General features: G+C 39.1%; 1 protein-coding gene across 3 annotated transcripts in view; it reads right to left on the bottom strand.

Annotated features, from left to right (window-relative positions):
- The window catches only part of DCDC2 (doublecortin domain containing 2), a 208,869-nt gene that overhangs the window by 108,061 nt on the left and 84,557 nt on the right, over positions 1-16,251 (bottom strand). For all 3 annotated transcript variants that reach the window (XM_060189294.1, XM_060189295.1, XM_007525942.3), the window contains one exon: positions 15,294-15,344. In XM_060189294.1, coding sequence (XP_060045277.1) covers positions 15,294-15,344 — 51 coding nt within the window. The remainder of the gene's footprint in view (positions 1-15,293; positions 15,345-16,251) is intronic.

Here is a 16,251-nt window from a genome sequence, read left to right as displayed (position 1 = left end):
TCTTTGTTCTTTTTTTATAACTTGAATACATACCTACATAGTTGGGATAGTTTCTATTTTGGGGACATAAGGAACAAAAGAGTTTTGTCAGCTCATACTGTTAATGCTAGTTGATAAAAAAAAAAAATCACTGAATACCTTTTATATGCTAAATACCCACTAACGCAAATATTTTAATCAAATTTTACACACAGAAAAACTGTATTTTCAGCGGAGGAAGATGGCGGACTGAGAAGCTGTAACAGCGAGTGCTCTGATCACATCGTCGGCAACGGTAGGATTTTCTGCCTTTAGCAGGCCAGTCAATAAGGGGTGACACCAAAGAGGTGATTATAATATAATTTGGGTTAAGAATTAGAGTAAAGGTGACACGGACTAGCGGGGCTCCAGACTTCCCAGGCGGCGCCGGGCAAGGCGAGTGCGCCGGGCATTGTCCTCCGCCCAGGAAGGCGGCTCCTCCGCCAGTTGCAGAGCGCGGTGGGCAGAGGACCCGGAGAGAGCACTTTAGCTTGGGGGCTCTCTCTTGGGAGTCTCCAGGGTCCACCACCGCTACCCTGAGGGTGGATCCAAAGACTTCTTGAGTATAGCTCTCATTGGATCAAAGGACTTGGAGCTAGTTTTAATTTTCGAGAAATCCTTTTAAAAAAGTCAGTGGAGTGGCATTCCTCTATGCAAACACTAAGTTAGAAGAAATTGAAATCCAGAAATCAGTTCCTTTTTCTATAGCAACAAAAACTATAAAATATCTAGGAATAAACCTAACCAAAGAAGTGAAAGACTTGTATACTGAAAATTATGAGTCACTACTCAAAGAAATTGAAAAAGACACAAAGAAGTGGAAAGATATTCCATGTTCATGGGTTGGAAGAATTAACATCATCAAAATGAATATATTACCCAGAGCCATCTACAAATTTAATGCTATCCCCATCAAGATCCCAAGCACATTTTTTAGGAGAATAGAAAAAATGCTACAAATGTTTATCTGGAACCAGAAAAGACCTAGAATTGCCAAAACGATCTTGAGAAAAAAGAACAGAACCGGAGGCATCACACTGCCAGATCTAAAACTGTATTATAGGGCCATTGTCATCAAAACTGCTTGGTACTGGAACATGAACAGACACACTGACCAGTGGAATAGAATTGAGAGCCCAGAAATGAGGCCCCACACATATGGACATCTAATCTTTGACAAAGGGGTCCAGACTATTATATGGGGGAAGCAGAGTCTCTTCAACAAATGGTGTTGGAAACAATGGGTTGAAACATGCAGAAGAATGAAACTGAATCACTGTATTTCACCAAATACAAAAGTAAATTCCAAGTGGATCAAGGACTTGGATGTTAGACCACAAACTATCAGATACTTAGAGGAAAATATTGGCAGAACTTTTTTCCGCATAAATTTTAAAGACATTTTCAATGAAACGAATCCAATTACAAGGAAGACTAAGGCAAGTATAAACCTATGGGACTACATCAAATTAAAAAGCTTCTTCACAGCAAAAGAAACCACTACCCAAATCAAGAGACCCCTCACAGAATGGGAGAAGATCTTTACATGCCATACATCAGATAAGAGTTTAATAACCAACATATATAAAGAGCTTGCCAGACTCAACAACAAGACAACAAATAACCCCATCCAAAAATGGGGGGAGGACTTGGACAGAATATTCACCACAGAAGAGATCCAAAAGGCCGAGAAACACATGAAAAAATGCTCCAAGTCTCTGATTGTCAGAGAAATGCAAATCAAGACAACAATGAGATATCACTTCACTCCTGTGAGAATGTCACACATCAGAAAAGGTAACAGCAGCAAATGCTGGAGAGGGTGTGGGGTCAAAGGAACCCTCCTACACTGCTGGTGGGAATGTCAATTGGTCCAACCTCTGTGGAGAACAGTCTGGAGAACTCTCAGAAGGCTAGAAATGGACCTACCCTATGACCCTGCGATTCCCCTCCTGGGGATATATCCTAAGGAACCCAAAACAGCCATCCAAAAAGATCTGTGTACACATATGTTCTTGGCAGCACAATTTGTAATAGCCAAAACCTGGAAGCAACCCAGGTGTCCAACAACAGATGAGTGGCTGAGCAAATTGTGATATATATACACAATGGAATACTACTCAGCTGTAAAAAATGGTGACTTCACCGTTTTCAGCCGATCTTGGATGGACCTTGAAAAAATCATGTTGAGTGAAATAAGTCAGAAACAGAAGGATGAATACGGGATGATCTCACTCTCAGGCCGAAGTTGAAAAACAAGATTAGAAAAGAAAACACAAGTCGAACCTGAAATGGAATTGGAGTATTACACCAAAGTAAAAGACTCTGGGGTGGGTGGGTGGGTGGGTGGGGAGAATACAGGTCCATGAAAGATGATGAATGAAATAGTGGGGGTTGTATTGTTAAATGGGAATCTGGGGAATGTTATACATGTAAAAAAAAAAAAAAAGTAGAAACGCAAAGCAGAAATTGACTGAGTTTGGAGTATGGCACCAAAGTAAGAAAGCAGAAGTACACTAGAGTTTGCAGTGAGTACCTCCCTAATACTTCCTCTCCACTTTTCCAAGCTTTGGGTCCATGATTGCTCAACAATTTGTTTGGCTTTGTATGTTAACTCTCTTTTCAGTCACTAGGTTCCAGGTGTCATCAGGATGCCGGCCAGACTTCCCTGGATTGAAGACCCCACCAATGTGTCCTGGAGCTCAGCTTCCCCAGAGACCCACCCTACTAGGGAAAGAGAGAGGCAGACTGGGAGTATGGACCGACCAGTCAACGCCCATGTTCAGCGGGGAAGCAATTACAGAAGCCAGACCTTCTACCTTCTGCAACCCACAATGACCCTGGGTCCATGCTCCCAGAGGGATAGAGAATGGGAAAGCTATTGGGGGAGGGGGTGGAATATGGAGATTGGGCGGTGGGAATTGTGTGGGGTTGTACCCCTCCTACCCTATGGTTTTGTTAATTAATCCTTTCTTAAATAAAAAAAAATAAAAAAATAAAAATAAAAAAAAGTCTGGAGGGGGGGTTTCCCGGAAGATGGCGGACAGAGAAGCTGCTAGCCTCTGAGCTCCGAACACACTCCCCTAGAGACAATAGGATTTTCTGCCTTTAGCAGGCCAGCCAATAAGGTGTCCTTAGACACCAAGGAGCTGACTATAACTTAATTTGGGTTAAGAATTAGAGTAGGGAAAAAAATTCTTTTTTCTTCCTTTTAATTTTCAACCATACATCCTTCCAGCCGCCCCCCCCCCCCCATAAGCAGTCCCTGGGACCAGCTCCTAGCAGGATACCCCATACCACCAAACAGGGTGTTTTTTTTTTTTTTTAATTCACTGATACACATTTGGGAAGTTCCTTGCACTGCTCTTTAATTACAACTCTTCTTCTTATCTTCTCCCTTTTCTCTCTCTTATCTCTCTCTCTCTTTTTTTTTTAATCTTGTCATATACTTCTTTCTTCTTTGCCTTTCTGAATTTGTGAATTACTTTGGGGAAGAAATCTGACTCAGAGTGGACTCTCTATGTATGTATCTCTTCTCTAGTTCCCTTTCCCCTCTTGTTACCCCTAGAATATACACTGGATAGTAGATTTGCATAACTGTCTATTCTTGCTATCCTCTCTTTCTTTTCTCTTTCTTCACTGGGATTTGGTTACTATTTTTTCACGGACTGGAGAAATTGTTTGGCTAACTGGTAACGATTAAACTACTTCAATACTTACTTCAGTTGCTACTGTAATTCCGGAGGTTGGTGAGTGCAATTGTCATAAAGGTATTTAGTACAGTGTTACTTGTACTCAAGACACAACAACTGAGGAACAACAGAGCATAAAAAAAAAAGAGAGAAACACATAAATAAAAAAATGGGTAGATTAAAAACAAATAAAACTGCTACCCCAATGAATGAAGACAAGAGCCCAGAAGAAACTACAAATCAGTCAGAAGTAACCATAGATAAGAAAAGTATGCAAGCAATAATAAACTTATTAATCACAGAAATGAAAACAACATTGGAGGAAAGGAATGGCAGTATTAGGGAAACAACAGTTGAGACCCCCAAGGAAAATACTGATTATCTTGAGGCAATTAGAGAACTGAAAGCTGAAATAGATGTAATGAAGAAAGAAGCTGAGGCAAGGGAAAGCAGACTAACAGAAGCAGAAAACAGAATTAGTCAGACAGAGGATGAGTTAGAGAAAACTAAGAAAGAGGTGAAAGAGCTTAAAAAGAGATTGAGAGACACTGAAAACAACAACAGAGACATATGGGATGATCTCAAAAGAAGTAACATTCGTATAATTGGCCTGCCAGAGGAAGAAAGAGAGGAAGGGGAAGCAAACATTCTAGAGGAAATAATACAAGAAAACTTCCCAGACCTGAATAACAGAAAGGATATCAAGGTTCAAGAGGCACAGAGAGTACCAAACAGAATCAACCCAGACCTGAAGACACCAAGACACATCATAGTCACAATGAGAAGAAGTAAGGATAAAGAAAGGATCCTAAAGGCTGCAAGAGAGAAACAAAAAGTCACATACAGGGGAAAACCCACAAGATTATCTGCAGATTTCTCCACTCAAACTCTAAAAGCCAGAAGGGAGTGGCAAGATATCTATCGAGCCCTGAATGAAAAAGGGTTTCAACCAAGGATAATATATCCTGCTAGACTTTCATTCAAGCTAGATGGAGGGATCAAAACCTTCTTAGACAAACAACAGTTAAAGGAGGCAACCATCACCAAGCCGGCCCTGAAAGAGGTACTAAAAGACCTCTTATAAACAAGAACATCACTATAATACTTGCAATATATCAGAGTAAACAATTGTTTTTTAGAACAATGGCACTACAATACATTAAATCCATAATATCAATAAATGTCAATGGCTTAAACTCACCCATCAAAAGGCACAGGGTGGGGGGATGGATCAGAAAACATAACCCAACCATATGCTGCTTGCAAGAATCCCATCTGTCACAACAATTTAAACACAGACTTAAAGTGAAAGGATGGAAAACTATCATACAGGCTAACGGTCCACAAAAAAGGGCAGGAACAGCCATTCTCATCTCAGACATGATAGATTTTAAATTAAATAAAGTAATAAAAGATAGGTAAGGACATTACATAATGATTAGAGGATCAATCAGCCAAGAAGACTTAACAATTATTAACATCTATGCACCCAACGAGGGACCATCTAAATACATTAAGCATCTATACTGAAAGAATTTCAAAAATACATCAACAGTAATACAAAAATAGTGGGAGACTTCAATACCCCACTCTCACACTTAGACAGATCAACAAAGCAGAGAACCAATAAAGATACAAGAGAATTGAATGAAGAGATTGACAGACTAGACCTCTTGGACATTTTCAGACTCCTCCACCCCAAAAAACTGGAATACACCTTCTTTTCAAATCCACATAACACATACTCAAGGATAGACCACATGTTAGGCCACAAAGACAGCATCAATAAATTCATGAGCATTGAAATCATCCCAAGTATCTTCTCAGACCACAGTGGAGTAAAACTAACATTTAACAACAAACAGAAAATTATTAAAAGACATAGAATTTGGAAACTAAACAACATGCTCCTTAAGAACCACTGGGTCAGAGACTCACTCAAACAGGAAATTCAAATGTTCCTGGAAACTAATGAAAATGAAGATACAACCTATCAAAATATTTGGGACACAGCTAAAGCAGTACTGAGAGGGAAACTTATAGCCATACAATCACATATTAAACACCAAGAAGAAGCTCAAATGAACGACCTTACTGCACACCTAAAGGACTTAGAGGAAGAGGAACAAAGGAACCCTAAAGCAACCAGAAGGACAGAAATCACTAAAGTTAGAGCAGAAATAAACAACATCGAAAATAAAAGAACCACACAAAATATCAATGAAGCCAAATGTTGGTTCTTTGAAAAATTAAACAAAATTGACAAACCCCTAGCCAGACTCACCAAACAAAAAAGAGAGAAGACTCAAATTAATAGAATTGTAAACGATGCAGGAGATATCACAACTGACACCACAGAAATCCAGAGAATCCTGCGAAACTTCTATAAAGAACTATATGCCACCAAGCTAGAGAATCTGGAAGAACTGGAACAATTCCTAGAAACCTATTCACTTCCAAAACTGAACCAAGAAGAACTACAAAATCTAAATGCACCAATCACAGACAAAGAAATTGAAACCGTTATTAAGAATCTCCCCAACAACAAAAGTCCTGGACCAGATGGCTTCACAAACGAATTCTACAAAACTTTCAGGAAACAGTTAATACCCATACTTCTTAAGCTATTCCATAAGATTGAAGAAACAGGAATACTCCCTTCCACCTTTTATGAAGCCAATATCACCCTGATACCAAAAGCTGATAGGGACAGAACAAAAAAGGAAAACTACAGACCAATATCTCTGATGAACATAGATGCCAAAATATTAAACAAGATCTTGGCCAACCGGATACAGCAACACATCAAAAAGATTGTTCATCATGACCAAGTGGGATTCATCCCAGGAATGCAAGGCTGGTTCAACATCCGTAAGTCAATCAATGTCATTCACCACATCAATAAAAGCAAAGCCAAAAACCACATGATTATCTCAATAGATGCAGAGAAAGCCTTTGACAAAATCCAACACCCATTCATGCTCAAAACTCTACAAAAAATGGGAATAGATGGGAAATTCCTCAAGATAGTGGAGTCTATATATAGCAAACCTACAGCCAACATCATACTCAATGGACAGAAGCTGAAAGCATTCCCCCTCAGATCGGGGACTAGACAGGGCTGTCCACTGTCACCGTTACTCTTCAACATAGTATTGGAAGTTCTTGCCATAGCAATCAGGCAAGAGAAAGAAATCAAAGGGATACAGATTGGAAGGGAAGAAGTCAAGCTCTCACTATTTGCAGATGATATGATAGTATACATAGAAAGACCTAAAGAATCCAGTAGAAAATTACTGGAAGTTATTAGGCAATATAGCAAGGTATCAGGCTACAAAATCAATGTACAAAAATCAGTGGCATTTCTTTATGCAAACACTAAATCTGAAGAATAAGACATCCAGAAATCACTCCCATTCACTGTTTCAGCAAAATCAATCAAATACCTAGGAATAAAGTTGACCAAAGAAGTGAAAGACTTGTATACTGAAAACTATGAGTCGCTACTCAAGGAGATAGAAACTGATACCAAGAAATGGAAAGATATCCCATGCTCATGGGTTGGAAGAATAAATATCATCAAAATGAATATTCTCCCCAGAGCCATATACAAATTTAATGCAATACCCATCAAAGTTCCACCAAGCTTCTTTAAGAGAATAGAACAAACACTACAATCATTTATCTGGAACCTGAAAACACCTAGAATTGCCAAAACCATCTTAAGGAAAAGAAACAGAAATGGAGGCATCACACTCCCAGACCTTAAACAATATTATAAAGCCATCATCATCATAACAGCATGGTACTGGAACAAAAATAGGCACACAGACCAGTGGAACAGAATTAAAAGCCCAGAAGTAAATCCCAACACCTATGGGCATCTAATCTTTGATAAGGGGGCCCAAAGGATTAAATGGAAAAAGGAGGCTCTCTTCAATAAATGGTGCTGGGAAAACTGGGTTGAAACATGCAGAAGAATGAAATCGAACCACTTTATCTCACCATAAACAAAAATCAACTCCAAATGGATCAAAGACCTAGATATCAGACCAGAAACAATCAAATACTTAGAGGAAAACATTGGTAAAACACTTTCCCACATACACCTCAAGGACATCTTTGATGAAGCAAACCCAATTGCAAGGAAGACTAAAGCAGAAACAAACCAATGGGACTACATCAAATTGAAAAGCTTCTGCACATCCAAAGAAACTATTAAACAAACAGAGAGACCCCTCACAGAATGGGAGAAGATCTTCACTTGCCAGACACCAGACAAGAAACTAAACACCAAAATATATAAAGAGCTCAGCAAACTTAGCCGCAAAAAAGCAAATGACCCCATCCAAAAATGGGCAGAGGAAATGAACAAAACATTCACCACAGAGGAGATCCAAAAGGCTAACAAACATATGAAAAACTGCTCTAGATCACTGATTGTCAGAGAAATGCAAATTAAGACAACACTAAGATACTACCTCACTCCTGTAAGAATGGCATACATCAAAAAGGACAGCAGCAACAAATGCTGGAGAGGATGTGGGGACAGAGGAACCCTTTTACATTGCTGGTGGGAATGTAAATTGGTACAGCCTCTGTGGAGAGCAGTCTGGTAAACTCTCAGAAGGCTAGACATGGACCTTCCATATGACCCAGTAATTCCTCTCCTGAGGTTATACCCCAAGGACTCCATAACACCCAACCAAAAAGAGGTGTGTACTCCTATGTTCATAGCAGCACAATTCATAATAGCTAAAACCTGGAAGCAACCCAGGTGCCCAACAACAGATGAGTGGCTGAGAAAGCTGTGGTATATATACACAATGGAATACTATGCAGCTATCAAGAACAATGAACCCACCTTCTCTGACCCATCTTGGACAGAGCTAGAAGGAATTATGTTAAGTGAATTAAGTCAGAAAGATAAAGATGAGTATGGGATGATCCCACTCATCAACAGAAGCTGACTAAGAAGATCTGAAAGGGAAACTAAAAGCAGGACCTGATCAAATTGTAAGTAGGGCACCAAAGTAAAAACCCTGTGGTGAGGGGTAGACATGTAGCTTCCTGGGCCAGTAGGGGGTGGGAGTGGGCAGGAGGGATGGGTCACAGTCCTCTGGTGGTGGGAATGGTGTTTATGTACACTCCTAGCAAAATGTAGACATAGAAATCAGTAGTTAATTAATATGAAAGGGGGAAATCAATTCTATGTCTCAAAGTTTCTCAAAAGACAAACTGAATCTTTTTAATATATAGGCTATGTATTTGATATGCGGACTCTCTCAAAAGCCTAGACCAAGCAGATTAGAAGCATCCAATAGCACAGCTATATACAAGATACTGGGTACTGTACAGAAAACCATAGCAAAGGGACTTTTCAAAGTTAACCCAATTAACAAATAATGTGATGATAATATTAACTATCGATTGTCTTTTTGAACCCTAAGACAGCAGGAACCTCACATCTTCACTATAGAGCCCCTACTTCTCCCAGTCCTGGAACCCTTGGATAGGGCCCACTTTCCCGTATGCATCTCCCAATCCAAACCAAATAATATTGCATCCGCCGATCACAACCTAACCAAAGCAACGATTGCCACCTCAACATGCTTCACCTCAGACTGTATCCAGAGACTTCACGTGTCGAATGACAACCCTTCAACTTCATTACTCGGGTGAGACCTTTCCTTTTATAGTACACTCTAATTTCATATCAGGTAGTTCACTTTCTAACAAAGTCCCATAATCTAGATATACACCAGTTTCTGTGAGAGAGAGCTTATGTGCACACGTATCCATAAACTACTGCAAAATATATACCTGAAAGCAGAAGTACACTAGAGTTTGCAGTGAGTACCTCCCTAACACTTCCTCTCCACTATTCCAAGCTTGGGATCCATGATTGCTCAACAAATTGTTTGGCTTCATATGCTGACTCTCTTTTCAATCACCAGGTTCCAGATGCCACCAGGATGCTGGCCAGGCTTCCCTGGATGAAGACCCCACCAATGTGTCCTGGAGCTCAGCTTCCCCAGAGACACACCTTACTAGGGAAAGAGAGAGGCAGACTGGGGGTATGGACCGACCAGTCAACGCCCATGTTCAGCGGGGAAGCAATTACAGAAGCCAGACCTTCTACCTTCTGCAACCCTCAACAACCCTGGGTCCATGCTCCCAGAGGGCTAGAGAATGGGAAAGCTACCATGGAGGGGGTGGGTTATGGGGATTGGGTGGTGGGAGTTGTTTGGAGTTGTACCCCTCCTACCTTATGTTTTTGTTCATTAATCCTTTCTTAAATAAAAAATTTTTTTTTAAAAGTAAAAAAAAAAAAAAACTGTATTTTCATTACTATTTACAGATTAAGGAATTAAAAGACTACCCAGAGTTGATTTTTACTACTACTCTGTAGCTTCTTAGTACCCAAGGTACTAGAAACAGTTTATATATATAGCTTATAATGGCAATTCAGTAGTCGTAAATTATGGCTTTGTCCCAAAATGTAAGAAGACAAGAAACTGACTTTACAACATGTTACACAAAGCTAGACCTCAGGTCATTTAACTGTGCTGCCTTCTGGCTCACATACATATCCAGCCCTTGTATACGAAGAACAAACCTCTAATTTAAAGAAACAAAAAGCAAAACCTTCATTCACCTCTCTGCCAAAGTTGTGATTTAGAAAAAATAAATAATTCCCTAGGCTGTTTCCAACAAAATCAAACCAATGAGGTATCTTTCATTACACAGTAAGTCCATTTCCAGATTGTATAAAAATGTGCCAAAATATATCATTAAACATCAAGTTTACAATAATTTTGCATGTGATTGGCCTTATGGAGAAATATCCAGTATGTACAATTGCATTCGATAATTTACAAGCAGAGGACTGGACCTCAATACAAGTCAGCATTTCTCTTCTCACGGTGGTAATACAAAGTTCTTTCATCCAAGCTGAACTCAGTTTTTCCCAAGGCAAAATGAAGTTTGAGAAAAACTTTATAGAGACTTTGTGCTACTTGGATAGTCAACATCATTTCTCACCAAAATTTCAGCAGTTATAATACTTAATACAGCAAATATCTTATTATAAAGTGTATTAGCCACACACAATAAATTTGGTCTTTGTAACTTTCAATTATTTCTTGAATTCTGCATCTATTCCACTAGAGGGCATATTGACTCTGTGTTGTTCATTCTTACCACTAGAGAGCAACCCTTCTCTGAGTTTATTTTTCAAATTTAAAAGTATTTAAGGGATCCAGACAATACCTTGGGTCCACGTACATGTTAGCTGTCAGACTCAGACAAAAACAAGGGCCCCTGGGAATATACCTAAAATAGACCTACTAGCTTTTTCCAAAACAGAAACCCTAAATCTTCATCTGCAATATTCTTGCCTTTAGGTTCACAATTAGTCAACAATTTGTTCTGCTTTATATCTTAACTTTTTCAGTCACCAGGTTCCAGATGCTACCATGTTGCCAACCTGACTTCTCTGGGCAGAAGACCCCACCAATGTGTCTTGGAGCCCTGCCTCCCCAGAGCCCTGCCCCACTACGGAAAGAGAGAAACAGTCTGGGAGTATGGATTGACCTGCCAACACCCATATTCAGCAGGGAAGCAATTTCAGAAGCCAGACCTTCCAGCTTCTGCATCCCACAATTACCCTGGGTCCATACTTTTCCATAGGAAAGCTTTCAATGGAGGGGATGGGATGTGGTGGTGGAAACTGTGTTCTGGTGGTGGAAACTGTGTGGAATTGTGCCCCTCTTATCCTATGGTCTTGTCAATATTTCCATTTTATAAATTAAAAAATGAATGCATCTAAGGAGGCCAGGTTGTGGTTCTCCTACATCTATCCTAGGTGTGCAGTAATCTATTCATTCTGTCTAGGCATGTGTATGTATATTCTGTACCATTCTCACCATAACAAAATTCCCTAATGATGTATTTCTCAGACTTCACTTCCATGTTAAATAATGAATTATTACATTCAGGGATTGACTATCTACACCCAGTTTACACGCGCACACACACACAAGTTGTGCAGAATCTAATGTCTTGTCTGTCCACCACTGATCACCAGTTAGCTCCTTGCATGTATTAAATACTCAATAGATAGATGATAAATACACAAAAGAGTGAATGTATGGATGAATAGATGGACAGATAGGTTGTTTGGGAACATTGTAAAAAAGGGGACAAACTACTATTTTCCTTTTCTAACTCATATCATGGGAACATATTTTATAATTTTGAGTCTTTGCTTTCTATGAGTTGAAAATATATCTTGGGAGTCAGGGGTAGCTCAGCAGGTTAAGCACATGTGGCACAAAGCACAAGGGCCGGCATAAGGATCCCGGTTCGAGCCCCAGGCTCCCCACCTGCAGGGGAGTCGCTTCACAGGCGGTGAAGCAGGTCTGCAGGTGTCTGTCTTTCTCTCCCCCTCTCTGTCTTCCCCTCCTCTCTCCATTTCTCTCTGTCCTATCCAACAATGAAGACATCAACAACAATAATAGTAACAACAATAATAACTAAAAACAAGGGCAACAAAAAAGGAAATAAATATTTAAAATAAATAAATAAAAGAAAGAAAGAAAGAAAAGAAAAAGGAAATATATCTTAGGGAAACAAGCAGTGGCACACCTGGTTAAGCGTATATGTTACCATGCTCAAGCACCTGGGTTTGAGCCCCTGACAATGCCCCACCCCACACCTGCAGGGGATAGAAACTTTGTAAGTGGTGATGCAAGTACTGCAGGTGTCTCTCTGTTTCTTTTCCTCTCTACTTCCCCCCATTCAATTTCCCTCTGTCATATATATATAAAAAAAAGGCCACCAGGAGCAGTAGATTCATCATGCAGGCATGGAGCTCAAGCAATAACCGATAATCTTGGTGGAAATAAAAACAAAACAATATATACTCAAACTTTGAGTCTGCCTTTAAAGGTTACTTTCTTAAAAGAGGCCTTACCTAAATTAAATCTTCTCTTATTGTCTGTCCTGTGGTGCTATACTTTCATTTTTATCCCACTTTGTAATTATGTATTGATTTGTGGAATTGTTTAACCTTTTTCTCCTAAAATAAACCATGAGCATAAGAGAAATGCTGACTTTTCACCCATCCATTTTTCTTTCTCTTGGGCTTAGTTCCATGCCAGGAATACACACAGACACACAAAAAGACTTATCAACCATAACTACATCAATAAGTATTCACAGCCCAGAATCTAAAGAACTTCCAATCAATGTAAAACATTAGTTCCCCAATAAAGAAATTTAAAAAAAAACATTGTGAGAATTCATAAGCTCATATATGCATGATTTACAGAAGAGAAAACACTTCAAAGTACTAGAGAAGAAAACAGAATTTCCAGATGCCAAAATAATATATTTTTAGCTACCTGAAAAATCCTTCTACTTAAATTTTTATGCCTGTGAAATTAGATTATCTCAATCCTAGTCCTCTGTTGTTCTCTCTTCAATATCTCGCTTGCCTTCCATCACCCATTTTCTCACTCAGTGACATGAAAAGACCCTGATCCCTGCCAGGTGATGAGGTGCTAGGAGGAAACACCATAGTGGATGTCTTTATTTGTCCACTATTACCATTATGTATGCAAACTAGAAATTCTTCATCCCCATCCCCAGTGTCCTCACCAAAATCCAGCACAATAGGACAGAAATTATGCATCTCCTCTGACTACTCTTTTCTTGACCATTTTCTACTACCATTTTTCTAAGTATCCAAACTCAAACATTTGTAGTTATTTGTGACCACAACTTCTCCATTAACGCACTGTATCAAGTTGTCAAACAAGTTCTTTGCTTCTTCATGAACTGTAACCATTTCTTGTCAACCCAGTCTAAACTTGTCACTTTATATAAAGGCCATAGCAGTTACCCCATAAATGATATCTCAGTTATGTCCTGTCACAACAATCTCTTTTTCTTATTTATTTTTGTTATTATCATTATTTATTGGATAGAGACAGCCAAAAATAGAAAGGAAAAGGAAAGACAGAGAGGGAGACAGGCAAAGAGACACCTGCAGCACTGCCTCACCACTCGCAAAGCTTTCCCCCTGTAGAACTGGGGTCTCGAACTTGGGTCCTTGTGCACTGTAACGTGCACTCAACCAGGTGTGCCACCTCCTGGCTCCTGGACCTACAGTCTCAATTCTCAGAAGTTATCATGAAATACCTGTCTTTTCTGTTTCATATTTCATATTTCCCTCATCACCTATTTGATGTTTAACTTCAGTATATTAGATACTTTTTCCTAGATTTTCAGTGACTGTAATATTCTTTTATTTATTTGTTTATTTATTTTTCCTTTTGTTGCCCTTGTTTTTTTATTGTTGTTGTAGTTATTATTGTTGTAGTTATTGATGTTGTCGTTGTTAGATAGGACAGAGAGAAATGGAGAGAGGAGAGGAAGACAGAAAGGGGGAGAGAAAGACAGACACCTGCAGACCTGCTTCACCGCCTGTGAAGCAACTCCCCTGCAGGTGGGGAGCCGGGGGCTTGAACCAGGATCTTTACGCCAGTCCTTGCTCAAGCACGTGTGCTCAACCTGCTGCGCTACTGCCTGACTCCTGACTGTAATATTCTTAAGGGTAATATTCTTAAGGGCAATAAGTCTGTCATAGTGAGTACAAGAGCCTCACAAATGTGTGGGTAACAGATGTTTGTTATTATACTGATTGTAGCACTACCTCACACAAAATCATTTTTCCTTTCTTTTCCTCCCAAGAACTTCACAAGGTATAGCAAAAGAAAAAAAAAGTGGAACCATTATTAGGAAATAGCATTGCTCAGCCCTCACTACCTTTGCAAAGTAAGAATTTTACTTAATTCAGAATTTCAAATCAAGTCTGGCCACCACTGATCAAGCAATTAAATAAAAATAACATAAAAGGAAAAAAAATTTTTTTTTTAAAGTTGTGGTCAGAGAAACCTGTGAAGTGAATAAGGCAGCATGATATGAAGCTCATCCCCATGAAGGAATACAAAGAAAAAATACAGAAGTCTAAAAAAAAAAAAAAAAAAAAAAAATCTCCTACAGAATGTTTGTCCAAGTTTCCATAAAACAGCTACTTGATAGAGGTTTAATGAATTAAATATATGGAGAAAAGATGGATGAAAGATAGGGAACTAAATTTTTGTAATGATAATCAGGCTCTTAAAGGAACATTACTGAAAATTACAGTCACTAAAATCACAACTGCTAAAAACTTCCTTTTTAGTATTTCTCATAGGTAGTATAGACTACTAACTTGATACAATACAGCATTTCTTAAAGAGTTATGTATTATTAATTAGATTTCAACTATAATGTAAATTATAACCAGTCTATATGCAAGGAAAAAAAAGCTATTTTGAAACTTACATTTCAAATATTAGCATTCTTTCAAAATCTTAATTGTAACATTAATGTTCTAGCGTTGTTTCACATAATTGCTCTATACCACAAGACAGCTAAGTTTTATTTCTTCTAATCTAATTGAAACCCAAAGGACAGTCTCTCACTATCATATAGAAAATTAGAACATTAATGAGGAAGGCATCTGATACTTACACTCCCTTTAGACTTTCTGGATCCTACAATAGGAGGTAGTGAAGAAGCTTTCTGACTGTGGAAACAAATTGCAGTTTAGAAATCTGAACATTATTTGCAAACTGTATACATATTTACTGAAAAATAATTGTCATTAACATCTATTCGTCTCAACTTAGATATCAACTGTTTGCAGATACCAGTGTTTCACAAAAAGAATAATGTACCTAGTCAGGAAATCCTGGGATTCCCACATAGATATGATGGGCCTAGATCTCTAACAGATCCCTCTCTCCATCATTGCTGGTCATCTCTATCATAAACAGAATCATGGATCCTCTTGTGGGCCTCTACAGGGCTTTGCCCTCAGTGTGGATCAACAATGGTATCACTCTCCGGATGGAGGCTGGGTCAACACACTCTGCCACTCCAGGAGGACAGGTCCTAAAATGAGTGCAGCAAAGTATGTTTCTAGCTATGACCATGGAATTCAAGCTCACACTTATAGGGATGCAGAGGTTACATGGGCTTCTGTGCTGAATACAGGCCCCAAATCAGATCGATGGGGTTTACAGTTAACAATATTTATATACTTTTCCCATATTTGGGAGATACTCCCTGCTCTGATAAGCTTTCTAGTCCTATTTTCAACTCTCACACCATCTCCCCAGACAATACCTTTAGCCCACTTGCATGTTAGCTGTTGGGTTCAGGCAAAAACTAGTAAAGTCATGGGCCCCTTGGAATATACCTAAAATAAAGTTCCTAACTTTTTCCAAAATGGAGATCTCCAAATCTTATCTGCTGTATTCTTGCCTCTAGGTTCCTGATTATTAAACAATTCGTTCTGTTTTATATCTTAATTATTTTCAGCCACCAAGCTGTAGATGCTACCATGATGCCAACCTGACTTCCCCAGACAGAGGACTTCACTAATATGTCCTGGAACCCCACCTCCCCAGAGCCCTGGCCCACTCTC

Source organism: Erinaceus europaeus, chromosome 4 (genome assembly GCF_950295315.1).
Source record: "Erinaceus europaeus chromosome 4, mEriEur2.1, whole genome shotgun sequence".
NCBI lineage: Eukaryota > Metazoa > Chordata > Mammalia > Eulipotyphla > Erinaceidae > Erinaceus > Erinaceus europaeus.
Note: the sequence above shows the minus strand (reverse complement) of the source record. Positions and strands in the feature narration are given on the sequence as shown.